The sequence below is a fragment of the Hemicordylus capensis genome, chromosome 3 (genome assembly GCF_027244095.1).
Source record: "Hemicordylus capensis ecotype Gifberg chromosome 3, rHemCap1.1.pri, whole genome shotgun sequence".
NCBI classification, from domain to species: Eukaryota; Metazoa; Chordata; class Lepidosauria; order Squamata; family Cordylidae; genus Hemicordylus; species Hemicordylus capensis.
This window is the reverse complement of record NC_069659.1, coordinates 188,820,082-188,847,500: the sequence shown is the minus strand read 5'-3', so window position 1 is coordinate 188,847,500 and position 27,419 is coordinate 188,820,082. Positions and strand designations below refer to the sequence as shown.

The 27,419-nt window shown below is 42.0% G+C and overlaps 1 protein-coding gene across 4 annotated transcripts in view; it reads left to right on the top strand.

The window, feature by feature from the left end:
* The window catches only part of RNF212 (ring finger protein 212), a 34,588-nt gene extending 7,591 nt beyond the window's left edge, over nt 1-26,997 (top strand). For all 4 annotated transcript variants that reach the window (XM_053312245.1, XM_053312248.1, XM_053312249.1 and 1 more), the window contains 9 exons: nt 9,656-9,712; nt 10,096-10,160; nt 12,656-12,720; nt 13,233-13,302; nt 14,762-14,807; nt 17,924-17,987; nt 19,348-19,420; nt 24,366-24,562; nt 26,957-26,997. In XM_053312245.1, the coding sequence (XP_053168220.1) occupies nt 9,656-9,712; nt 10,096-10,160; nt 12,656-12,720; nt 13,233-13,302; nt 14,762-14,807; nt 17,924-17,987; nt 19,348-19,420; nt 24,366-24,562; nt 26,957-26,994 (675 nt within the window). In that variant the 3' untranslated portion in view covers nt 26,995-26,997. The remainder of the gene's footprint in view (nt 1-9,655; nt 9,713-10,095; nt 10,161-12,655; nt 12,721-13,232; nt 13,303-14,761; nt 14,808-17,923; nt 17,988-19,347; nt 19,421-24,365; nt 24,563-26,956) is intronic.
* Nucleotides 26,998-27,419: the final 422 nt, after the last annotated feature.

The following is a 27,419-nucleotide window of genomic DNA, read 5'->3' as shown; positions in this document are numbered from 1 at the left end:
TGGTCTGGGACGCGGGTCTCAATCTGGTGGCGCAGAACCCAGGCCGGAGACATGGGTCTCAGTGGTGTGGTGGGAGTGCACAAGGGCGTGGGACGCCGGCTATGTGCTGTGAAACGTTTATTGGCCGGGAATGCCAGGCTCAAGACGCTGCCGTGCAGCGCCCGAGACCAGTATTCGCTTTTCTCTCTCCTCCCTGTGAAGCGGCCTCGTCACAGGCAGCCCGGGCTGCCTTATTCTGAGCTGCCCTTAGCGCTGCAGCATGTCGTGCAGCCCTTGGGATTGGTGTGCTCTCCCCCTTTCAGTGGGAGGCCTCTAGGGACATGCAGCGTGCCATTCAGCACCCGGGAGTGGTATGCTCTTCTCTCCCCTTCACTGTTAAGCGGCCTTCTCACTCTTCTCTTCCCCCCCATTAGAGCGCAAGCTGACGTGGGATGGGGTCCCATTTACGAGGCATCAAACCTCCTCCATCAAACCATCCCTACATCCGTGCGGAACTTGCTGTTGTTTACACCTGGGATGGAAAGCCTTAGTTAGCTAGCAGGGATTGCATTCGCATGGGATGCCACTCCTCAGGGGTTCTTGTCTACCAGTGGGCCACGGGTGGAGACTTACGGCTGGGATTGGCAATAGGGCTGCGTGGGGTGCGGGGCGTTAAGCTAGGCTAACGCCCACTATGGCAGGTACAGTGTGGAGGGAAGCAACAGCTTCTAATCGGTGAGGCACCTTAGGTAAGCGTTTGGCTTCGAGGAGGAGGAGCGGATCCCTTCAGGCTTGGCAGATCAGGGTTGCCGCACAGCCCCTCTTCTCTGAAAAGCGACATCCTTCTGTATGGCTTGGCAGCATCGGAGGGGCGTCATTAGTAACAGAGACCTGATCTTAGGTCGGCTAGGAAGGACGGCGCCTGCTTACGGTGCCGCCTGGAGCCAAGGTGCCAACGCCATTATCATCTAGGTCAAGGCGGCAACTCTCACAGCCAGCCTTCTAGGAACCACATTGTGCTGGGTTGAGTGCCAATCCCAGCTGAGTGCCATGTTGGCTTGTAAAGAACTATGTTTCAATAAATGTGGCCCATTTCACCAAATAATCTTGTGTCCGTGTCTCCTTGGGTCTGGGTGCAACTTTAGGGAATTTAGCCGCCTTAAAAATATATAGAGTTGTCATATCTTTACAATCAACAGTTAACAGTTACATGCTAAGGAAAGACAATATCCAATTGGATAAATAACAAGCTAAGTAATAGGCTTAAGTTGTGAAAACTAGAGTTTGATTTTCAGGGTTTTTTTTGCAAATTGATATTTGTACACACTAAAGAAAAAGAACAAGTTAGGAACAATAATATATATTACACAGTTCAATCAATATAAATAGTTCACATAAAATCACAGAGGTCATTCATACAGTCATAACCTGTGTTCTACCTGGGTTTGGGAGCAAGGTAAGAGGAAAACCTGGGTAGAAGTGATTGTGTGGAAGCAGGGTAAGGTGGAAAAGCTACCCAGGTTTCCCTCCTAACTTGCTTCCACACAATCACTTCTACCCATTTTTTCCTCCTACCTTGGTTCCATTCAACTGAAAATTGGGAGCACACACAGCTCCCAAACCTGGATAAAACACAGTTTCTGATTGTGTGAATGACATCATAGAGCTGGAAGGAATCTTGGAAGTCTTCTAGTCCAACCACCTGCTCAGTGCAGAAAATTATTAGAGCTACAGGTGAAACTCGGAAAATTAGAATATCATGCAAAAGTCCATTAATTTCAGTAATGCAAATTAAAAGGTGAAACTGATATATGAGACAGACGCATTACATGCAAAGCGAGATAAGTCAAGCCTTAATTTGTTATAATTGTGATGATCATGGCGTTCAGCTCATGAAAACCCCAAATCCACAATCTCAGAAAATTAGAATATTACATGGAACCAAGAAGACAAGGATTGAAGAATAGAACAATATCGGACCTCTGAAAAGTATAAGCATGCATATGTATTCAGTACTTGGTTTGGGCCCCTTTTGCAGCAATTACTGCCTCAATGCGGCGTGGCATGGATGCTATCAGCCTGTGGCACTGATGAGGTATTATGGAAGACCAGGATGCTTCATTAGCGGCCTTCAGCAATTCTGCATTGTTTGGTCTCATGTCTCTCATCCTTCTCTTGGCAATGCCCCATAGATTCTCTATGGGGTCAGGTCAGGCGAGTTTGCTGGCCAATCAAGCACAGTACACTGTATACTTTTCAGAGGTCTGATATTGTTCTATTCTACAATCCTTGTCTTCTCGGTTCCATGTAATATTCTAATTTTCTGAGATTGTGGATTTGGGGTTTTCATGAGCTGTACGCCATGATCATCACAATTATAACAAATTAAGGCTTGACTTATCTCGCTTTGCATGTAATGCGTCTGTCTCATATATCAGTTTCACCTTTTAATTTGCATTACTGAAATTAATGGACTTTTGCACGATATTCTAATTTTCCGAGTTTCAGCTGTACTGTTTGAAAACACCAGTGAAGGAGAGCCCACCACTGCACAAGGCAGAGACTGTTCCACTGTGATAGCTCTTACAATTTGGAAACTCTTCCTAATGTCTAACTGATTCCTTGTCATTGCAACCCATTGGTTCTCATTCAAGAACAAAAATGAACAAGTTGGCTCCTTCTTTTATGTGACAGTCCTTAAGATATTTGAAGACTGCCATCATATCCCCTCTTCGTCTTGCCTTCTACAGTATAAACATATCCAGCTCCTTCATTCCTCATAGGGCGTGGTTTTCCAACCCTTCACTGTCTTGGTTGCCTTGCTGTGAACCTGTTCCAGTTGATCAATGTCCTTAAAGTGTGGTGCCCAGAACTGGACACATTATGCCAAATGATGTCTGATCAGAACATGGTAATGTGGAACCATTACTTCTTGTGATCTGGACACTATGTTTCTCTTAATGTAGTCTAAGATAGCATTAGCTTTTTTGTGGCTTCATTACGTTGTTGACTCATCTTCAACTTATTGTCCATTAAGATACCTCAGTCTCTTTTACATATACTGCTGCCAAGCCATGTCTCCCCAATACTATACTTGTGCATTTGATTTTTCATACTCAAATGTAGGATTTTACATTTGTCTCTGTTGAATTTCAGCTTATTGGTTATGACCCAGTATTCGAATCTTGTGTTTGTTTGTTTGTTACATTTATATCCTGCTCTTCTTCCAAATCAGATTGAATCTTGATTCTAAAAGTAACCCCAATGCTAACCCTAATACTAACCCTAACTCTAACTGTACCCACAATCTAACTGTACCCACAGGAAGGTTGATATGGGAGAAGGTGATTTTAAAGTTACTCAGTCCCAGGCTGCAGAGGGATTTATCAAATTCCGATATTTCCATTGGAGCATTCTGATCATCATGCCTGTCCCAAAATACTTTTTAAAAAGTGCTGTTGGCTTCTCCTGACTCTGCAGGAACTAAGACACTCTGGAATAGTTCTTGAAAGAACATTCACGTAAGAAAGTACACTTGTCTGCCTCACAAACTGTAAGTATTAGTGTTTCCTGTATGGGTGTTCTTTCTCCTCCACCTCCCAGGCCACTTGCCCACTGTTCTCAGAATGTTTCTTCTGTTCTAACACTCAAATTTCACGAGACCTTACAAGATGAGGGGGGGGAACTTGATGATCCTCAAGTTTGCATTTACAATTTAGCTCCAGTGTTTTCCTCATTATAATTGGCTTGTAGTCCAGCCCATTGAACCGTTGGGCCCAGGTAAAGTGTCCCCTCCCCTCCTGCTGCTGCCTGGGTTCTGATAATTTTGTATCATGCTGCTACTATGCTGAAATCCAAGTATTTTGGGGATTGTTGTTTTTTAACCCCTGAATCTCCAAGGACTGTACAAACTGTAATGCTAGAATATACTGCGGTAAATGTGAAAGAACATTTTAAAAATCCCGTTCCTGTGCTACAATTGTATATAAGAACCTGTGTTACTTTTATGAACACACTGATCTTTTGATTGCTCACACAATCCCTTCTTCAGTCATAATGTTTTTCTGTACCTAACTCCTAACTTCTCTTGTTCCTATAACATGCTTATTCATCCTTTTTCCAGCTGAAATGCACAGCCAGATTTATTTTAATACTTCACGCTTTCCCATCAGAGATCACTTTCTATGCTCATGACAAGAGGGCAGTTGTATTTTTTAGTCTAAAATTGTCAGATACATTGCGTGTTCTCTAAATAACTCTTATGAAGTGCTAAGAGCAAAAATATTCTGTGAAAAGTAGAATAAATTCATTCTAAGTCATGATCTGATATTCCAGCTGGAGAAACAATCTTAATGTATTTAGCCCAACTATAAAAATATGTGCACTCGTGGGGAGAAACCACACATGCAGCCAGAAGTTCCTTGACATTTCTACTGCAGCCTTCTGCACAGTTGAACCGGCATGCTGATTTTAGACGGGAAGGTGGTTTGCCTGGTCAGTCATGTGTGTGACTGCAGTAGAGAAATTGATAATATTTACCAGAAGTTTTTATTTTGAGACACACACACACACACACACACACACACACACACACACACACACACACCATGCTTTTTGAAACCCATGACTACCTAAGGACATTATACAGTTTGAAATTGTATTGCATTCCTTTCAATTCTGTTGACATATATATTCAGTACCAGAGTTCTGGAAAGCTGATTTTCCCACATGAGTCTTGAGCTCGGTTTGTTGTGTGTGGAGCAGGCACCGTTGAGGATATTCCATACTATTTATTGTTCTGTCCATTATGTGAAGGAGCTGGACATGTTTCTCTGTCTTCATTAATACTCAAATCTGAACTTATGAAGGATCCTGCAAAAGATTCCTTATTTACTGGAAAGTAAAATTAGGAGAATGATACTGACATTTGCCTCTTACATATTAGCTGGAACAAAGTCTAGAGCAGATGTATTAAGCATTGCTTGCTCCCAAATGAGCAAAAATTGGGTGCATGCCATGTGAGTTATCCTTAATAAGCAGCAAGTTAGCCTGGTTCTTGATTGTGTGAACGGGTCCTAAGTTGTAACCAGGCACTCAGAACTATCCAGTAGTGACCCTGGATGAGGATAATTTGTCCCAGAGGTCTTGCAGCCTGTGAATTTGTCTACATATATCTGCTTAGGGAGAATCCTCCATAGACTACATTGAGGAGGTGGATGGGTCATCCTCACTCGAAAGACAAACTGCCAGTCCCAAGTCTAAAAATTCTCCTTCTTCTTGAGGTCTACAGGAAAATTCTCCCTTAGACTCTTTTGGCAGATTCTGGGTCTGCAAGGGTCTGGGTCTGGGTCTTCTGGGGCAGATGATTCTAGCTTGAGATCATGATTGGATGAATCTAGGTGCTGGCTACAATTATGATAGTTGTCTATGGCTTATCATTCTTGTGGGACTTGGTGTGTGTGTGTGTGTGTGTGTGTGTGTGTGTGTGTGTGTGTGTGTAATTTGTTTATGTAAGTTCTATACTAAAATATTAAAACGCCCTTGGTTTAAGCTGCTAATTAAGCTGCTAATGCTACACTTTAAAAGTGTAGAAATTACAAGTTAAGGTGCTCCCTGTAAGTTAAGGTGCTCACTATGCCGTAAAGATTGTAGTAAAGCTGTAAAGATTTAGTACAGTCATTGCTCATTGGCCACACAAATTAGGCTCCATTAGCCTGGCGCTGGGCTGGGGAGGGATGTTTGCAGGCAGACATTCAACAGGTGCAGTTTTCCTAATCTCTTGCTAAAGATTGATCAATTTTTGCCTGATGCATAGAATACATTTGTCTCTTTTAAAGCACTGCTTAAATAGACCATTAAGTTTCTGATTAATGGTTATTATCTCTTTTTGCTGAACAGCTTACAAAATAGATGGGAGGGATTTTTGCTATTCCTTTTCTTTTGCCATTCAAACAATGAAAGGATCCCATACCTTGTGGGATGCTCTGGATAACATTAGAGCTATATGAGCACAATGTGTGTTCTGAGTATGAGAGAGGTGGGTTTATTCCCCACTTTTTAAAAACAGGGATTATATCAGGGCCAGCTGGCATCCACCCAAGAGTTCTGAAGGAACTCAAATGTGAAATTGCTGGTTTCCTTGAAAAATGTGTAACTTGTACCTACAATCAGGCTCTGTGCCAGAGTCCTGGAAATTAGCTAATGTAAACCTGATGTTCAAAAAGGGATCCAGGGTGGCAGGGATGGGGGCAGTCTGGGAAACTATTGGCCAGATAGTTTAACTCCTATGCCAGGTAAATTGATGGAAAGAATACTTAAGAACAAAATTGTTAAACATATAGAAGAGCAGGCCTTGCTGAAGGAGAACCAGCATGGCTTCTGCAAGGGCAAATCTTTCCTCACTAACCTTTTGCAGTTCTTTGAGAGTGTCAACAGACATGTGGATAAAGATGAGCTGGTAGACATAATATACTTGGACTTCCAAAAAGCTTTTGACAAAGTTCCTCACAAAAGGCTCTTGAGTAAACTTAGCAGTCATGGGATAAGGGGACAGGTTCATGTGTGGATTGGTAACTGGTTGAAGGAGAGGAAACAAAAAATAAATGGTAGGAATAAATGAACAGTTTTCACAAGAAAGACCAGTGGTCTTTACCTTGTTCATTAATGATCTAGAAGTTGGGGTAAGCAGCCAAATGGCCAAATTTGCAGATGACTCTAAACTATTTAGGGTAGTGAAATCCAAAACGGATTGTGATGAGCTCCAGAAGGATCTCTCCAAACTGGGTGAGTGAGTGAGTGACAAAATGGCAAATGCGGTTCAGTGTAAGCAAATGTAAAGTGATGCATATTGGGACAAGAAACCCCAACTTCACATATACACCGATGGGGTCTGATCTGCCAATCTAACCAGGAGAGAGATCTTGGGGTCATGGTGGACAGCTCGTTGAAAGTGTTGACAGCTGTGAAAAAGGCAAATTCCATGTTAGGGATCATTAGGAAGGAGATTAAAAATAAAACTGCTAATATTATAATGCCATACAAATCTTTGGTGCGGCCACATTTGGAGTACTGCGTACAGTTCTGGTCACCATATCTTAAGAAGGACATTGTAGAACTGGAAAAGGTGCAAAGATGAGGGCAACCAAGATGATCAGATGCCTGTAGCACCTTCTAGGGATGTGCCCAAATCATTATGGCACCTCTTTGAGGAAGCACCAAAATGATTTGGCTCCCTGTAGCCAAAACGTTTCGGTGCAGGACAAGGGGTTCCTTTAAATGGAGGCAGGCAGGTCATACCTGCCCTTTTTGGAAGCCTCTGCCGCCCTGTACCACCCCATTGAGGTGCTGTTCCCAGAAAAGCATCCCTTTGAAAGCAGCAGCCCATGTCGCTGTCTCCTTTAAACCGCCCCTCCACCGCCGCGGTGATGGGATGCTGGGGGAAGCATCCTGTCGCTGTGGCAAGGCGGTTTAAAGGAGATAGCGGCATGGGCTGCCGCTTTCACAAGGATGCTTTTCTGAGAACAGCACTGCGATGGGGCAGGGTGGCAGAGGCTTCCGGGAGGGGCAGGTAGGACCTGCCCACCTCCTCTTAATGGAACCACTCACTGCCCTTGGGATGATGCCGAAGCAAATTGGTGCACATCCCTAGCACCTTCCTTATGAGGCAAGGCTACAGTATCTGAGGCTCTTTAGTTTGGAAAAGAGGTGACTATGGGGACAGAGGTGCATAAAATGTTGTATGGAGTACAGAGACATTTCTCTCCCTCTCTCGCAGAACACTAGAACCAGGGGCCATCCCATGAAACTGAAGGGTGGGAAATTTAGGACTGACAGAAGGAAGTACTTTTCACATAGCACATAATTAATCGATGGAATTATCTGCCATGGGATGTGGTGATGGCCACTAGCTTGGATGGCTTTAAAGGGGGCTTAGACAGATGCATGTGGGACAGGTCTATCAGTGGCTACTAGTCTAGTGTCTATAGGCCACCTCCAGCCTCAGAGGCAAGATGCCTCTAAATACCAGTTGCAGGGGATCAACAGCAAGAGAGAGGGTGTGCCATCACCTCTTGCCTGTGGGCTTCAAAGAAAGAAAGAAAAGTAGCTTTCCCCCTCCTCTCTGCAGTTACCCTGGCTGCAGAGAACTTGCTCTCTGTTTCGCTGAATGTGGATAGGAGAGCGGGGGTAGGGAGAGGAGGAGAACCACAGGTCCATTGGACCTATGGTTCCGCATTACATACAAATGCAGCCTGTGTGTTAAAAGGTTACGGAAGAAGAGCAAGCTTCCAGGTTCTCCAAGGAAGTACATGGGAGTGGCTCAGCTTGAAGCCAACAGCCCAGCTAAATCCAGCCATTCTCCAGCATCTTACAACTTTGCCTTCCTTTTTAGATATTGTGAGTGTAGCAGGATGATGAAGTTTCACTAAACATATGATTAAAGTATTTAGTGGGGACAGGGAAGAAACATGTCTCAGATGTTTGCAAATTACTTTCTATTACTACTATTAACTGGCCAAAATGTATGTTCATCACCTACAGGGAAAAACTCATGATAGCTCCAGGTTATAACAAACATAGTAGCACTTTTGTTCATTGTTGGATTGGTGCAAACAAAATGCAAATGAAGGGATAGCTAAAGCATGGAGCCTGTGCTTTGATTTTAAGAAGTTAGTAAGTAGTCTTAGGAGAGTTGAGGTTACTTGGAGATGTTCCATCACTGCTGCAATGCACAAAAACCCAGTAACAAAACAGAAATACAGATGGCAACAACATTCAGTATACAGTATAAAGAGGCACGCCACAAAAACTATGTGACAAAATTTGACTGAGATATTTTATAGCATATTATACAGGCACAGTGGATGTAAGAAGAGGTATAAACACTGGATTCTGCCATTATAGGCCCTAAATATTATTTCAGTCATAACATTTAAACCGATCTGTGACATTTGACACAGAGTAACTATGTGACAAGCAGCACTGCCTCTCCACATTCCATACATATGTACTGAAGCTGATTTTACTTGTTAGTGGCAAAAATTAAGAACTGGCTTCCTTCTTGCAGGCGTCCTTCTTGCTTGAAGGCCATAGAGAGGGAGGAGCTTCCTCCCTGAATGCAGCCTCCAGTTATGCATGTGCTCGTAATGCTCCCAAACTCCAACTTCGGGTATGGGCAGCAAAACATGCTACAAGCTGAGGGTTCAGATTGGAGTTTGTGGAGCACAACCTCCGGGCGTGTTCCAAATGGGACCGGAGTAGCACACATTCAGACATAATGGTTTGGCACCCTCTGGCCCCTGTAGCTCTGGTTCCGTGTTACATGCGAATGCCGCCACAGGCTACTCTTGGCAGAGCTTGCCACACATGGAGGCCTGGAGAAGAGCAGGCCTGCAGCTTTGCAAATAGCCCAGTAGTTAGGTGGCAGAGCATGGGACGGGAGATTAATGTTAGATTCCCTCTACAACTTACTCTCTGTTCTTGGAGGGAGCAGGATTGTGGCCTTGAAGACACCAAAAATATATGATCTGGTTAGTTAATAAACTACTAACTAAAAAGAAGGAAATGATAAACAATATTCTGTATTTCATTTGCTGTTTTATTTATATTCTTCTAGATATTTATCATAGCATCGTAATAAAAATAATGCTGATACTGTTTCCCCCCCCTTAATTTTAAGATTGCACAATTCCAGGAAATACACAGAAGGCGCCTATTATCATACTATAGAGGAAAGGTACTTCAGTCTATTGATTATTAAAGGGGATTTGGCACATTGCACTAAAATGTACTTACATCAGTTTATATGGTATTACTAAAAAGTAACAGATCAACTAACATTAATTTATTAGTGTTACATTAAATGTTGCAGACAGGCCAGACACAGTGGGTAGGCAGGGACTCAGGGAGGAAGGAGCTTTCTTGCTCTCCATTGTGTTTATGGGCTGTGTACAAGACAGATAAAATCCAGTCTAACCCTTTATTAGAACGTTATGACTAAGAACCACTCTGGGAAAACCACATTAAAAACAGGGGGACTTTTCAGAATAAGTGGGTTATAGATGACAGTGAAAATCAGAAAATGTTAAATTAGTGAAATGGTTTCATTATTTGCTACAGATTACAAAATTGGAAGGATATCTTAAGAAAGCAACACAACAAATGCAGCATATACAATGGCAACAGTAAGCATGACAGCTAAATCATACATCATGTTTGTTAACATTTTTATATTCTCTTACATTCAGAAAAGTATCTCCAGATAATAAAAGCAGCAGGCCAGTAAACAGAAATGACAAGGGATGCATATTTCAGATATAAGTTGTGTGACTAAAAAGTGAAGATAGATGGGGTAGACCAACTAGCAGATGTAAAAAATTGGTACACTTTGTCAGCTAGCCCAAATAACCATCTTGAACCACAACAGGTTTATGTAAAGAGAGTCTAGAAGGGCTTCACCTGCTTGGTATAAGTGGATGAAATTAGAATAGTAGCAGGCTATAGTCTTCCAAGCTCATCCATGAGCCAGGATCATACAAATTAAGAGATAAGTTATGTGGCTCTATTGAATGGGTTAGTGAGGCTCAGAGAGGGACCTTAGAAATGCAAAATGCATAGAGAATCATGCCCCTCCTACAGGTTAGCACTGTCAATGTGATGTGGACGGTGCATAATGACTCTGTGAAGTCAGGCACACGATCTCTTTTTTGGAGCCAGGAGATTGCTCCTGCCTTTCCCCACACGATCCGGGCTGAAGCCCTGCTCACCACTCTGCACTCGCAGATGAGCACTGCTGCAGTGAGCAGCGTGGCAGCAAGGAGCCCAGGGGAAGGACACCTGGCCTCCGGATATCCCACAATGACGAGCACGGTGCATTGGGGGATTCCCCCCTGCGTCGGGCGCTCTAGGCACTGGACTGTTTGTGGGCTCGGGCTGCATGCAGCCTAAGCACACACACAACCCTGTACTTGGAGTAAAGGGTGTACTCGCGCCCTTTAACCCACGTTAAAGCCTGGGATAGGTTTCTGGGCTTACGGGGCAGGCAGTGCTGGGACTGGCGTTGATACTAGCACTTCACACGGGCAACCAAACCCAGGTAGGGCTGCCCAAGCCTGGGTTTGGCTGCTTGTGTGAACAGCCTGTGTGGGCAGGGGAGGGGAAATGTATGTATGTTTGTATGTATGGGTGGTTGGCCACGTGCCTACCTATGGTGGGTTTTTGTAATTTTTGGTGTGCAAATCTGTTGCAATTTGAACTCCACCTTTCAGCTATGTACTTATGGTGGCTTATGTTGACAGTAATAATTCTATAAAACATATTTTGAAGTGTGTAATTGACATTCCAATAATTCAGTCATAATTATAATTAAGTATAAGTAATTGAATAAGTTGTATTCATATCTATAATTAATTCATAATTTAATTATTAACTTAATATGAAATATATCCAGTCACATATGGTTACATGTTCTCTACTTCCCTGAGTAATGAGACATTTCAGGGGTAGTGCTATAGGATTTAGATTCTGTAGTATGTCAGAACAGTTAAGACTTTGTAGTATTTGCTTTATGTAGAAATATGCAGGTAGAGATAAATGAAGGTGTAGAGGCACTCCTACAGCTGGCCTCAGAATAACTGAACCTGCATCAGATTCCTAGTTTCCACCTAATTCGAGCTAGAAACATTCAGTTCTTAGTATGGCTCTCTCTTTGGCTCAGTTCAGCTTTAATGACAAGCCAGTGTTTGGTGTTGTGAGAACAATTTGGGAAGGGGGCTCTGGCTTTCCCAACTATTGGGAGTCATCAGGGCTACAACTGGGAATAGTTGGCTCTGTAGATGAAAATGTGCCCATGTAGTTAGCCACCAAGAATGGGTTGGAACATCTTCCTAGGAAGCAAAGGATCTCAGACTGTAGACTGGCCCCACCCACTCAGCCCCACTGTTGGTCCCTCCCTCCCAGTCAAGAGGAAGATTTAGTGGTGTTGACTTTGCTAGGGCAACAGTTGATGATGACTTTGCTAGGGCAACAATTCTCTCCCAGCTCTGGCTGCATGCCACCTATAGCTCAACCTGGTTTGCTGTCCAGATTTACAAGGCAAATGGAAACCATTATTTGCTGGTTTGGATGTATCAGCAAAAGAACCTACTAATTTATCTGAACATAGAAGGAGAGAAGGGAGTCTGTGGATCCTTCCATGCTGCTTCTTGTAGTGTCAAACTTTGTTTTGCCATTACATCTGAACCAAGCCATTCATTATTCATTTATTCATTCATTCACATCTGAATGAATAAATAATAAGCCTCTTTCTTCAAACTGGCAATAGTTACATTTGTCTGACACGCAAACAGACATCTATGTATAAAGAACAATAAACAGTTACTGTTTTTTGACAATAATAGTGTTGTATTCCATCTAGTTATCTTTTGTGTTTTGTTGTTTGGATATTTGTCCCAGTGGAGATCCTGTAGAAAGTGTGTGGGGCGGGGGGGGGGGTGGAGTCAGAAAGGAAAAGGGAGGGAAAGAAGTAGAAAATGGAGTTATTGCTGAATAAACCTTTAGTTAAATCTATCTAATTTTTCTAGTTTTCTCTGTGTGTATGAGGAAAGCAGCTATGAAACAAACAGTTATGCAATTAAGCAAAACATACTAGTTTGTTAAATTTATATCCATTTCCCCCCAGTTTGAGGTCTCTTCAGGAAACAACTCGACTTCCAGATTCTATTTCAGAAAAAACATCAATTTCTAGTAAGAAAATAAAATGAATTTTATCCTGTTGCCTTGTATCTAAAAATTTGTCAAAGCAGCTTAAATCAAAACCTAAATACAAAGTACAAAAAACAAAAACAAAAACATTTTGCATGCAGTAAGATATATCACTTCATTATGACACCCTGCCTATACTAATATCTGCAGCAGTGCAATTTTTGGGGCCCAAATAAGTGAGAGGGGCCTGCCCAGGCTGAGGGACAGACCTGCTGGTGATATTTGTCCTAGGTCTACTACTTTTTTCTCATCTGGGCAGCTAGTCCTTCTCTCAGTCCCAAGATGGGGGAGGGGCCTGATCCAGCTGAGGTAGTGAGGCAGAAGACTGATGGTGGTGCAAATCCAAATCCAGGTCTAGTTCTCATTTGACTCCTTCAGCAGGGTAACTGGTCTGCTTTCTTCAATCTGTGGAAGTGGCCAAATAGTACAGTGAACAAGAAATGTGTACAGCTAAAATGTCAGTGTTCTAATACTCCATTTGTTAATTATTTTAGTTCCTTCAGAAAAACAGAATGGATATTCTTTTTATTCACTTCATTCCACACGTCCGTCAACATCTGAAACGTATGTACAAATCCATTAGTTCTAAGAACTCCATCCTCCAGAACCTTGTTCCACAGCACCAAACCATGATTTAGTATCATATGTGAACTGACACTCTATCTTCTGAAATCAGTTCTTACATGTGACTTGATAGGAATGATCTGGTATATATACTCCTAAAAAGCTTCTGACAGAATCCTTCCCCAAAGGCTCCTAAATAAACATAGTAGCCGTTCTGAGTTGCTTTCATAACTTAGCAGTCATACTAAGTCATTATAATTTCATGTTGCAAATCATTAACTAACCAGTTAAAAGTACGGGAAGCTGAGGGTAGGAGTAAATGGAATTTTGGGGGCCCAAATAAGTATTTGGGCCAAATAACACTGCAGTGTTGCAGTGTAGAGCTGGGGAAAGGAAAGGAAAAGGGCAACCAAAGGATCTCAGAATTGGAGCATCTTCCAAAGCTAAAAAAGATTTAGGACATTCATTGGTGGCTTATTAATTTAGGAAAAAGGCAGCTAAGTTGGGTGGAGAGGACATTAGTGTATACAATTAAGCCTCGTGTTGAAAACATATTCTTTGTCTCCCATAACACTAGAACCCAGGTTCAGCCAGTGAAATTAATTTGGAACTGCAGTAGATTAAGATGAAAGAAATTACATATTTACACAATTCAATTAATTTATGGAATTCAGTGCCACAGGATATGGTGATGATGGCCACTGACTAAGGTGGATTTTTTTTTTAAAGATCTGACAAATTCCTGGTGGGTTTGTCTTGCTATTGGACAAATGGAGCTATTTGGAGCTATGGCTATTGGACAAATTGAGCCTCCATGTTCAGAGACAATACACTGCTAGGAACATTACATCTTTATTATTGCTACATTCAAGTCCTGTCCCTTTTGAGAATGAATGCATTTTTTATACATTCCAAAATTACTTAGGAAATTGTTTCCATAAAATCTGGGGAAATGATTTAAACTTAATCAGGTGCAGTAATTCACTTTCTATTGATAACAAACTTAGCTCAATCCTGAGCATGATTACTTGAAAGTAAATTCTTCTATATTCAGTAGTACTTAATTATTCATGGGTAAGGGTGCTTAGGATTGCAACCTAAGTTTCTGGAGGAATGGATAATTATTAGTTCTTTATAAACACATTTGGTGAGTGATGACATGCCTATAATAATGAAGAGAAATGGCATAAGATCTTACACAGTTTCATATTATTTTATAAATATTGTTGTTTCTAAAGCTTTCAATGAGATATCAAATATTGTTGTTTCTAAAGCCTTCAATGGGATATCAATGAGATGCTAATTGCTGCAATATTCTGTTATTTGTAATTCAACAAATCAAATATAAAATGGAGATGTAACAATGTTAGTGACTTTGCTCTTTAATAGCAATATTTTATTTTAACATTATTTTAAGATCTTGTATTATTTGCATATTAAACCCCATTTCCATCTGTAGAGTTCTATCAATGGAGGTAGATCATGTGCCACCGTCAGTGAGGAAAGTAAGAAACTTTCTCTTTTCTGTATGCATATAGTTGACAATATAAACCGTCACCTTTAATTCTCAGTTAGAAACGGCCACCTAGCATGCTTCCCACCATCTCTTAATGGCATAGCATATGTAATCAGAGGGAAGTACTGTATTAAAATTTTGTCAGAAATTGAGGCTATTCACACGGTCTGCAAAAATCGCGCTAAGGGAGCCTAGCCCAATCTTTGCATACCGTGTGAACCACCAGACTTGGCTGCGAGCCCAGTGGTTCCTGAGTGGGTAACCCGCTCAAGTAACCTTCCCTTTAAACTGGGTTTGTGGAGCGAGCACTCCGCAAACCCAGTTTTTTTGCTCATGAGTTGCCATGCCACGGCTACTCACGAGTAGACCCCTGACCAGGGGGCTGAAAAGCAGCCTCCCGGCACGGGGGTCTCTCCACCATGCCCTGAACACTCACGCAGGGCATGCTGGAGCTTCCAGGGGCTGCACGGCCCCCGAACTCCCCAGCCGCCACCAGCTCTGTCACGGAGCCGGCAATCATGTGGGTGGCTGATCCACCCGCCCCGGCAGGGCTTCCCGATTGTCTGCAGGGAGAGCGGGCTTAGCCCACTCTCCCTGCTAACCCGGACAAAGTGGGTCTCACTGATCATGAGACCTGCCTCATTGTTTGAGAAGCAGAAAGCTACAACAATCTTGAGGGCAGTTAGGTCTACTATCTCACACACATTGCCAGACTAGATATGTGATAGCAACAGATTAGTTTAGTGAAACCTGTGTTTATTATCTAGAATAGAATAGAATAGAATAGAATAGAATAGAATAGAATAGAATAGAAAACTGCTTGGGCCACACTGATTGACTGACTGACATGAAGCTCCCAGACCAAACCACAAAAGATAGAAACATGCCACTTTCACAGGGAGGTTCCAGACCCCACCCCACCCCCAAGACACATCCCAATCTCTTGAAAAATCCATTACTTCCCTGGAAAAATCTAGAAAAACTTTCCCATTGGAAAGCTGGGAATGATACTTCATAGAGAGAGTTGCAGAGAGTATACATTAATATACTTGCAAAATGCAAGCCCTCACTGACTCATGCACTGCCTGCCTGTCATGGAATTCCCAGACCAAACCATGAAAGATAGAAACATGTCATTTTCTCAGTTAGGTTCCAGACCTCACCCAGACTACCAACAAACACTAAAAGCCTGTAAACATTCATTATTGTCCCAGAAAATGTGGAGAATCTCTCCCTTTGAAATGCATGGGGAATAAGACCTCATACGCAGAGGAAAAGATTAGAGCCACAGAGAGAACTGCAAGCCCTTTTACCAGTAATAAGTTTTTTTAATATGAGCCCCAATCACATGTGGTGGTCCAATTTTTAGGGGCATGATGATGGAGGCTCTTAAACTTTCAGTCTGCCTGTAGTCTACCTCGCCATAGCCTGTCTCCCACCTAAGTGGTTTTTTCCTCACCTGTACAATGCTGGCAGTAAATTTGTCTGAGGGGGGAAGTGCTTGGGTCATCTGTGTGTGTAGGCTATGTGTGTGTAGCACATCTGTGTGTGTACGCTATGGCAGGGGTTCTCAAACTTGGGTCCCCAGATGTTGTTGGACTACAGAACCAATCATTCCCAGCCACAATGGCCAAAGGCCATTGTGGCTGAGGATGATGGGAGTTGTAGTCCAACAACATGGGGAACCATGTTTGAAAAACTCTGGGCTATTGGAATTAGGTTCAGGTCCCTCCAGCCTAAAATTTGGACCCCTCATACACTCTATAAATGATTATAGTAAATTCAAGTTTAAACAAACAAGACTGTCACTGTCAGATCTAAATAGACCCACAGAGAATCTATAGATACATTTCTTTTTCTGCAGCCTCTCCAGGTTCTGTCTGCAGTCTCTGTCTATCACATTCATATCCCGAGGAGCTCAAAGAGCCATACATGGAATTATCCTAATTTCTCTTCTTAGTACTCCTGTGACCCTTGTTAGGCCCAAGTCAGTCACTGAGTTTCATGGATGAGCAGGGTGTGGAACCCAGGTCTCCCTTGTTCAGGTCCACACACTCTACCTCTGACACCTTTAACAAAAGCGTTGCAGGTGGAAACTGAGCAACTGCTTTCCCATCTGTTCATCTGGAAGCTAGAAAAATTTTCAATTGTTAGATTTCTGCTTGCCTTGCAGCTGTTACAGGAGCTTTGCTAGGAAAAGGTTACATTGCTAGAAAACTTGCATCTGATGGTGGTACCTGCCAGATTTCTGTGGGTCAGGCTAATGTTAAACACACAAGTCCAGTGAAATGTTGGGAGCCCCCTTCAGTTTTTAGCATATCTCTAAGTAAAGGTGGCTTCTGTGACAGGTGGGGAACATTTGTGTTTTTTAGCTCTTTAAAAACACTTATCAAACTGTATTTGAGTTGTCATCTAAAAATGTCCAAGAAAATATAATGCAGTGGATTTGGATGGATGCTTAGAAAGAAGCAGCTTCTCAGATTTTGTATGGCTGTGTTCAAATATGACTGTCTTATAAGACAGTTTGCTCCAACCTTGCCTTGGGTGTGCTGGAAATTTATATTTTCTTAATTTCAATTGAAACTGCATTAGGTTTAGTGATGATTGTGAAATATTATTTATTTATTTATTTATTTATTTATTTATTTTTATTACATTTATATCCTGCTCTTCTGAAAGGCTTAGAGAAGCTTACAGCATTCTTTAGAATTAATAATCCTGTCACAAAAGGGCTCACAAACTTTTTTAAAAAATCAAACAATTTTTTTCGTTGGAGGCATGTTGTCAGAGGGGAGGGTCCAGAAGGTCCTGGTTCAAAAATAGCGATGAAGGTTTTTCTTTTTTCTCTTAAAGCCTGTGGCTTATGTAAAGTTCGGCATGCATTTCTGCTGTCTTGTCAAGTAATGTTTAATTTGGAGTAGGCTCACTGAATTTTGTGACAATGAAACGACAAAAATGTCCATGATTTAGTAACAATGGAACAAGAAACTCACAATTATTTTTAATGTGTTCTTACTAAGTAATAAGTAATAATTATGTAATACATCGTTACTCAAATATGTTCTATATTGTTATATAATTTGTTACGTCTGTTAATATACCTAGAGCGAAACCATGGCTGGACCAACACGATTATCGTTGATAAGTCCACCTCAGAATGGACATATGGGTAAGAAATTATTAATAATAAACTTTAGAAAACTGAACGGGAATAGTAGATATATTTTGGGTTGATATCCTGGTAATGAATCCACAAAGACTGTAGTAATAAAATGGATTAACAATTATTGCCCATAATTGATAGAGAAGGTATAGCTGAGTATTGGTGCCAAACATGGAATAGTCTTTATTTATGGTAGCAGCTATCTCTGGGGCACAGCCTATCATGCCTTTTTGTCTCTTTTGCTCTGTTTACCTAAGTACTTTAACTTAGAAATGATATTTGTGGATTTTATTCTCATTTTACTGTTTATATTTTTGTGCAGTTTTGTAGCATATTCTTTATGGAAAACAATGTAGAAAATCCTGTGTAGCTGTGTTACACAGCTGCATCACTATTGCAAGGATTCTAAAAGGGACAAGGATAAAGTTAATAGGCCATAACCCAAGCACATTTCTAGACACAGCCAATTTGCCTCCAAATAACTCCATCGGCATGGGTTCAGGAATATGGGAAGCAGCATGTGATTTTCCCTAATAGCAGTAGACTCATACATGCAAAACTGGCATGGTCCAAGTCTACACTAAGATGCTGCTCTCGGGTGAAAAGATTGATTAATGTGCAGTTCTGGCAATGTCAGTGAAATCTCCAAGATCTCTCCTTGATTACTGATGACTGCTAAGGTATAAACTAATTTGCACACGTGTGTCCATTCTGTCACATATATGTCTTGTCCTGTGTTCTGATTTGCATTCTTAGCAAGCCCTGTAAATCTTATCCCAGCCTGCCTTGCCTTGCCAGTCTAAGGACTATTGAAATGTGTGAAGAAATGTCCAGCAGTCCAGCATTCTGTTGATTTGTAGCATTACAGAATCATGATATCTTAGAGTTGCTAAGAGCAATAATTCACTAGCCCATCCCTGACAGATGGCCATCTAGCTTTTGTCTGAAAACTTCGAGTGAAAAAGAGCCCGCCACTTGTGGGAGGCAGGCTGCTCCACTGTCAGACCTATTACAGGTAGGAAATTTATGAATGGATAAATGGATGGTTAGGTAGATAGTAATAACCCACACTGTAGAAAAATGTTATATTGCAGAACCCTGGCAATTTGGTTGATTTAAATGAAACAATGTATGAAAACCATGGCCCATTTGTTGACATACATGTTTGCTTCCATTTTAAAATGAACCATCCTGTTGACTTTAAACAAACCTGATAATTTTGAATGGTCTAAAGGGCACTTTGGGTAAAATTTCAGTTTTTCAAAAAGCCACATTACATTTATTCACCTCTGAGAAATGTGACTCAGAATATGTAAGTGAAATATATACTTTAATGTTCTAATATATTCAGGAATATTATTTACAGGTAATGTTTCCTGCAGAAGTTCTCAATTGTCTGGAATGACTTTATGTCCAAACAACACATCAGGGTCTATAAGGTAACCAAAAGCAGTTTTGCAGTAGGATTCAACTGTTGAAATGAGAGGGGATTTTTTTCTCATCTGAAGTCGATACTAGATTTTTTGCCTTTCCAGAGAAGAAAAGCGGCCATTCAAATAACAAGGGTCCAGGCAATGCAAATCATAATAGCCAAAATTAGAAACTTTAATATTAAACAGTTACAGATTGGAGACTCAGAAGGATTTGCGTGGGATGGGAAAACATGATTGGGAATTTGCAACTGCTTCCCCAACACAATAGTTCACGACTGCAGAGCTTTGGGGTGCACAACTCACATGCACCAGTGGGCCAGAAAAAAAACATGATTATGTATAGGGGTGGGGGCAAAGTCAATTTTCAGTGCATAAATATTGCAGTAACATTAATTAAAAAGATAAATATTAAAGCAATTACTAGTTAGTTATAGGTCATTCCCTCCCTGCAGGGGTCCTGCAGTTTTAACCAAGGATAGTGGCCAGAAAATAAGCCCTGTTCTTGCTCAGTCAGTGAGCACAAAATTTTGGGGCTCCTACTGTTGCTGGTTACCTGGGCCATCAAAAATGACTTTGCGGGCTGGATCTGGCCCCCGGACCTTATGTTCTGCAGGACTGGGCTAGATGAATAACTTCCTGCTCGCCTAGCCCTGAACCTTGGCAGTCTAGTACTATAGAGCAGCATTTCCCAATCATGCTGCAGTACAAAGCCATTGTGCTGTGCTAACTTGCTTTGAGTCAGCTCCAAAAATGGAGAATGTACGCTCTCTGCTTTTGGAGCTGACTCACCCCATAATGCACCAGAAAGGCCGTGTCCCACCTGGTGCATGAGAGATCAAGTCAACTCCCAAAGTGGGGAGTTTAAACTTTCCGCTTTTGGAGCTGACTCACTCTCTTTAGAGGAGAAAGGGAGCATAAATAAACAAATATTTTGCAGTGGCTTTGCCACCGCAAAAAGAAAAGAGTTTGTCTGTGTTGGAGGGTAGCATGACCCCCACCATTGAAATGTAAGAGTGCCTCAGGATGAAAAAGGTTGGGAAATGCAATTGTCCTGTAGCAAAGACTGCTGGCTAATGTTCTGGCTATAGAATGGGAAGCTGCTCATGTACATAGGAAGCTGCCATATACTGAGTCAGACCATTGGTCTATCTAGCTCAGTATTGTCTTCACAGACTGGCAGCAGCTTCTCCAGGATTGCAGGCAGGAATCTCTCTCAGCCCTATTTTGGAGAGGCCAGGAAGGGAACTTGAAATCTTCTGCTCTTCATCAATTTTTCTCCATCCCCTGAGGGGAATATCTCACAGTGCTCACACTTCTAGTTTCCCATTTATAAGCAACCGGGGCAGACCCTACTTAGCTAAGTGGCAAGTCAGGCTTGCTACCACAAGACCAGCTCTCCTCTCTCCTCATGTAGCCTTGAACCTCAAGGGGAAAGAGAATGAGAAGGGAAAAGGCTGACTTTCTTTCTCCCTCCCCCTTCAGAATCCTCACCATATAGCATGGAGCGTGACAGTGGGTAGCTTCACAGGTCACTGTGAAGCCACTGCTCAGCCAAACCACCAGTCCATGAACTGCGCATGATCCCAACTTCCAGTGTTGGGATGGGTGTGCCAACATTGGGCTTGTCGTATGAACTGCCAATCTGTAGCCCAGATTTGAAATGTTACAAATGCCGGTTTCAGAACTGCAAGAAGAGTGGAATATGCTAACATTGGCAGGTTTACACAACACACCCAATATCAGCATGCCTATTCCAATACTGGAAGTCAGGCTTGCCTGTGCACTCCGGGAATGGTCTTCACAATGGTGCATGAAGCCACATGGTATTTAATCTCATAGTCTACATCCCCCTAACCATAATCTCTTTCCTGATATAAGCAGTCAGGGGCTTGAGCAGGCCAATTCCCTTCCTTCCCAGATTTTCTTTTGTTTGTTCAACTGACAGTCAACAGCCCTCAGCTGCCTTCAACATTCTGTAGGTCTGTACATTAGGTAGCCAATGAGCATCGGTTCTTGTTAGGCCATTTGGGGGGTTTCTTTTCTTTTCTTTTTCTTTTAATTTACAAACCAATATTTTTCTGCACAGCTAGCGAGTCTCCCAAATATGCAGAAGCCCGCACCTTTTCCATGCATGTCTCTGTTCCACTCCCCATCCAACAGATACTCGATCACTATATTTGGTCATTTATCAGATCTGAGGTAAAATGTTGTAGTGCATCCCTACCCTTCAGGTGTCTGGTAATACTGTTTGGGGCATGGAAAGGACTTTAAAAAATCAATTTCCCATCCTTTCTTCCAGTATTCTAAAGGGCTCAGGGTCACGACTGACTGCTACCTTTGAAGCTGTGCATTTTATTGCTATATAGCATGTGCAGCGGGGGTGGGGACATAATTTTTAAACTACCTGATCTTTCAGGGGGAGTGTAACCCCATCCAGAACAGAGAGATCTAAACCATCTCTCGGGTCCCAGGCCCCACAGTCAGTACCTCCATCTTATTTGGATTCAACTTCAGTTTGTTACCCCTCATCCTGAGCATAACTGCTTCCAGGCAGGCATTAAGGGAAGATATGCCATTTCCTGATGAGGTTGGCATAGGGAAGTAGATCTGGGTTTCATCAGCATATTGATAATGCCCAGCACCAAACCTCCGGATGACCTCTCCCAGTGGTTTCATGTAGATGTTAAAAAGCACAGAACCACTGTAAAACAGTGCCACCCAATCCCAGCTCCCTCAGGCAGTCCAGAAGGATACCATGGTCAAAAGCCACAGAGAGATCCACAAGGATCAGCAGAGTTAAACTCCCTCTGTCGATAGCCAGTTGGAGATCATCCACCATGCCGACCAAGGCAGTCTCAACCCCATAGCCTACACGAAAGCCATTTTGAAATGGGTCTAGATAATCTGCGTCATCCAAAACTGCCTGGAGCTGAGAGGCCACCACCTGCTCAACCACCTTGCCCAACCATGGAAGATTAGAAACACGTCTGTAATTTGCTAACTCTGAGCGATCCAGTGTAGTTTTCTTCAAAAGTGGTCTAATAATAGCCTCTTTAAGACAAGGAAGCATCCTGCCCTCCCTCAGAGAAGCATTTATAATATTTACCAGACCCTCTCTGATAATATGATTATCAAATGACCCTTGGGCAAATGATCCTTGACCCTTGCCGTTAGGCAAGGGTCAAGAGAATAAGTTGTAGGACACACAGTCCAAAGCAGTTTGTCTACTTCCTCAGGGGTCACAAACCAAAAATGATCCAATCTAATTCCATAAGAGGAGTTGTTGTCCACAGTAGACTATTCAGTAACTGTGGAATCCAGCTCAGCCCGAATATGGGGTGGTGGTTCCAAGTTTAAATTCAAGGGGGAGGGGGTACATACTAGCCCCCTCACAATCCTAGACAACTCAGATGGACATGAATTTGCAGAAGAAATCCGGGCAGAAAAAAAACTGCTTCTTTGCTGCCCGCACTGCCAGAGCATAGGTCTTCATATGTGCTCTGTGTTGTGTCCGATCAGACTCGCACCGAGTCTTCCTCCACTTGTGCTCTAATCATCTACCTCGCCGCTTCAGCTCCTGTAACTTATCCAAATACCATGAGGCTGTCTTGTTTTAGAGGGAGGCTCCATAGGCGGATTTGCTGCTGCGGTGCCGCTGGTATTGGGCCTGATCCCAGCGGTACACATGTACGTGCAAAACCGGGCTGGGCTTCCTTAGCCTGGTTTTGCACGCATGTATGAATAGCCTCACAATGTACAGAGAGACAAATGCAGACTCCTTTTCAGTGCTCTTGCTGTTGCCCGTTTGCCTCTACTTCAGGACTGGAATAAAAGTAACTAAAGCACCATTCAAAAGCTGGCCCGGATTAAGGAATGGATTAACAAAAAACACCACAAGTTCCACTAACTTGGGAGTAGGGGTGTGCACGGAACCGCACAGCTGCGGTCCGGCACTGTGGGGTGGGTTCCTTTAAGGGCGGGGAGGGTTTACTTATCCCTCCCGCCACTTGTCCCCCTCCAGCGCTCGTATTTATTGTAAGAATTGGGGTGGCAGGATACCTCCCTGCCGCCCCTTGCCCCTCCGCAATGCAAAAGGCTCTAGCAAGCCTTTTGCGCACGCGCACGTCATATGCGAGCTTCACGTCTCCCCAACGCCGGAGGCCCGGTCTACCCGCCCTCGGCCCCTGCCGGTGGGTAGACCAGGCTTCCAGTGGCCGGAGGCCCGGTCTACCCGCCAGGACGAAGCCAGGTAGACTGGGCCTCTGACCTCCGGAGGCCCGGTCTACCCGGCCTCATCCCAGCGGGTAGACCGGGCCTCCGGCGTCGGGGAGACATGAAGCTCACGCGCGGCGTGCACGTGCGCAAAAGGCTTGCCGGAGCCTTTTGCATTGCGGAGGGGCAAGGGGCGGCAGGGAGGTATCCTGCCACCCCAGTTCTTACAATAAATACGAGCACTGGAGGGGGAGAAGTGGCGGGAGTGGTAAGTAAACCCTCCCCGCCCTTAAAGGAACCCCCTCCACCTGGACCGAACCGGCCAGGTCCGGACGGTCCAGACCCATCCCTACTTGGGAACTTGTGGGAGCTCCCAAAAGAAACAAAGAAACTAACAGCCACTGGCTTATGCTGACTTGAATAAGAACAGTTGCTACCCATTCAACTAGGTTTTATATTAGCTACCCTGAAGTAAGAGAACCAACACTTTTAAATGTACATCTTTGTCTAGTTAGTAGGGCTCAATTATGATGATTATGATAGTAGAATAATAGAACATATTATGCATTTATCTCTTTTCTGTTTTGTCACTTTCAACACTAAGCTAATGCCTCATTTTATTATTCAAAAAATGCACAAAAGACAAAACATTGCAAAGTACATTCTACAATAACTGGTAATGTTGTATGTTTAGCTTTCTCAACATGTAATTTAATTTCAGTGTTTTCCATTGAATTAGGTCATCACCATTAAGAATACCAAATAATGGGCTTTCTCATATGTCACCAGTTGGATCATCACAAAATAGTAGAATTCGCATATCAGATACTTTTGGGCTGAGAACTACTCAGCATCATCGATGCACACCACCATCTTCACACTCAGTGACAAGACATCCAATCAGTCTTTCCAGTCTTCTACAAAGGCAACATTTAGGTAAGCGTCTTCAGTGAATGATTGAAATAAGCAAATCCAACATTATGTTATTATTGTACGAAATGCAATGTATTGATTGCCATAGGGCAATAACATCCTGTGACCCTGACATGCCATTGCTTCTGCCTCACTGAAAATAATGTAAGTCACCCTGTGTTTCCTGTGGAGAAGCCTATCCAGCATCTGCACAGGTTTGGACACACCCTAAAACTTGGCTTGCCAGTCCTTTGTTGCAATGCCTGTCTGCTGGGCAAATTCCATGAAAACAGGAACATGGAAGTGAAATTTTTTACAAATGATATAAACTTACTACAGTTGGTGTCATTTTGTAGAGAAATGTCTGAAGATAGTTCATGCATGTTTAACCCATGCCTTGGCTATATTATTGGCCAGAAAACCTGTAATGCCTAACACACATGCACCATTCAAATAAAACCCAACTTATTATAAGAAGAAATAAGTAAGCTATATTACTTGTGTATGATGCATCTGCACGCAAGGCTCCCCCCCACCCCAATTTAGCAAGTTTTAAAAGAATGAATAAGGAGCAGTGGGCACTATATACACCATAAATAGTTAATACTGATTCCTTTACTGTTAAAAGTGGTAACTTTAAAAAAAAATAAGAACCAGTTCATGGGGGAAATCCAAATCCTTGTAAGCCAAGATCATTTTCATGGCCTAACTCATCACAATACTTGCATTTATTATATTTTTGTCTCTCCAAAATACATGGGATATGAAAATACATGGGGGAGAAGGAATCATTTCTCACAGTAATAGAATTGGTAATGTTATCATCTTCCTGTTTTGCTTAAGCTTGCTCCATGAATAGTACAAAAGAAAGTGGTCAGTCTTCTTTATTAGCACACGAGTTGCAAACCCATAGCAGTATTCTGCATTTAACTACAGTGGGCCTTATCAGATTGATTTGCAGGCATTCTGTCCCGCACACCCACCACAAGTAATGCACCTAAGCAAGAATGCAATGTCATGATGTTGTATCCTTCCCCTGAACATTATTGACTGATTGTCAGAGAAGTAAAGTGGCATGTAAAGTGTCACAGTCCTACTAAGTTATTCCTTGGAGTAAACATATATGTGTGTGTTAATGTAATGCTATTATTCCATTATGTATAAAAACCATTATTCTGCATAATCAGGAACAAATGAATTTAATAGGATGAGTAAATAAATAGTTCCACAGCAGAAATATGAAGAGGCTCTAGCAGGAGAAATGTAACAGCTTAGGAGAGTCACAACAGATTGGAACATTTTGGTAGAAAGCGTGCTGATTGGCCCAGTTGCTTGGCATAGATAGATCAGGTTGTTTTCATTTGTAAGCCAGACATGGAAGCTTCTTAACTCCAATAGCACAACACAAATGAAGTGGTATTTTCCTTCCCCCTGGTGGAAAATCAGGATTGGGTGGAGGAACAGCAAGTGGTTTAGAAATTGCCAGATCCTGTCATTGGTTTCAGAAACCATTACCCATTTTAAATTACCCATCATGTGAGCTATGTGAACTGAAGTTCAGCACACCAGCTTTCCAAATGCAGTGTCTCAAAGTTGATTAATGTTTTAATGTTAATGAAACATTAAATGTTGAATTAATGTTAATAGATTTAAGTTTGCTTGTGGCTACACTACTTTGACAAAGTGACATGGGCAATTCTGTTACCCTTGGGATTTCTGAGCTGCTCGGTGCTTGTATACTACAAGCATTGCAAACATATGTTTGTCATGTGCATATAAAAGGCTAACCCACGATGAGGCCCTGAGCCAAGAGTTGCACTTACAGGTGTACTTTCTTGGCCGGTAGTTTGTTCACTTAAATGGAAATATATAATGCATGTGAGAATTCAGTGAGAGGTTCTCAAAAGCAGAGTGCTTATTATTTATTGATTTGATTTGATTTGATTTGATTTGATTTGATTTGATTTGATTTGATTTTTATACCGCCCTTCCAAAATGGATCAGGGCAGTTTACAATTAAAAGACAAGTAATTTTCAGCAAGTGAACTTGAACAACTTGTTTTTAAAACTAATTCACAGTAATTCATGATTACAAAGCTTAATTTTTATGTTAAAACATTATGGTTGACTGATATACAGTAGGTCTTTTGGAGGGGAGTATTAAATGATAGTTTACAATTGCTTCACTATAGCCTTGCTGTGCAGGAATTGCAGGAACTGCTGCTATAAAATTTGAGGATTTTTTCTTCTTTTGTTTTTAGGGCAAATGTACATATTGCAGCAATTTCTGCTAAACATGGCTGGGGCCATATTCAGTTGTGTTTCCATTATTATGATCATGAAAACAATTTTCTTGAATTTATGAAAATTTCCCTTTCAGTCATGACATTTATTCTAGTTTTAATACTTTCTTTATAGGGTCCACTAGTCTTACAGGACAGTCAATAAAAAAATAAAAACACCTGCAAATTCTGTTCAACAAAAACAGAAATCATCCACTGAATATTTTTAAAATGTATATAACAAGCAATTAAAGATATATACCACTGTAGTTTCTAGCATGATTAAAATTTGTTTTAAGAAAAAAACTTGTTTTTGTTATTACTGATGTTGTATTATTTTTTCAGAGAAAATAAAACTACTAAATTTTGCTACTGTTAAATGTTTCACATTAAGATTCACACAGAGACCTCTTCTTTCACAGGCTGGGCTTCCCATTCATTTCAGCAGAGGGAGCTGAGTGTGCATGTTATTAGCTTTCGTTGTGAAAACAAATAGAGAGGCCAGTTAGGGTTGGAGAGCTCTGCGAGCTAATGCAAGCTGCAAATGAAATCAAGGTGCTTGACTTAAAATTGATGTGATATTTAAAAGTAGTATTCAA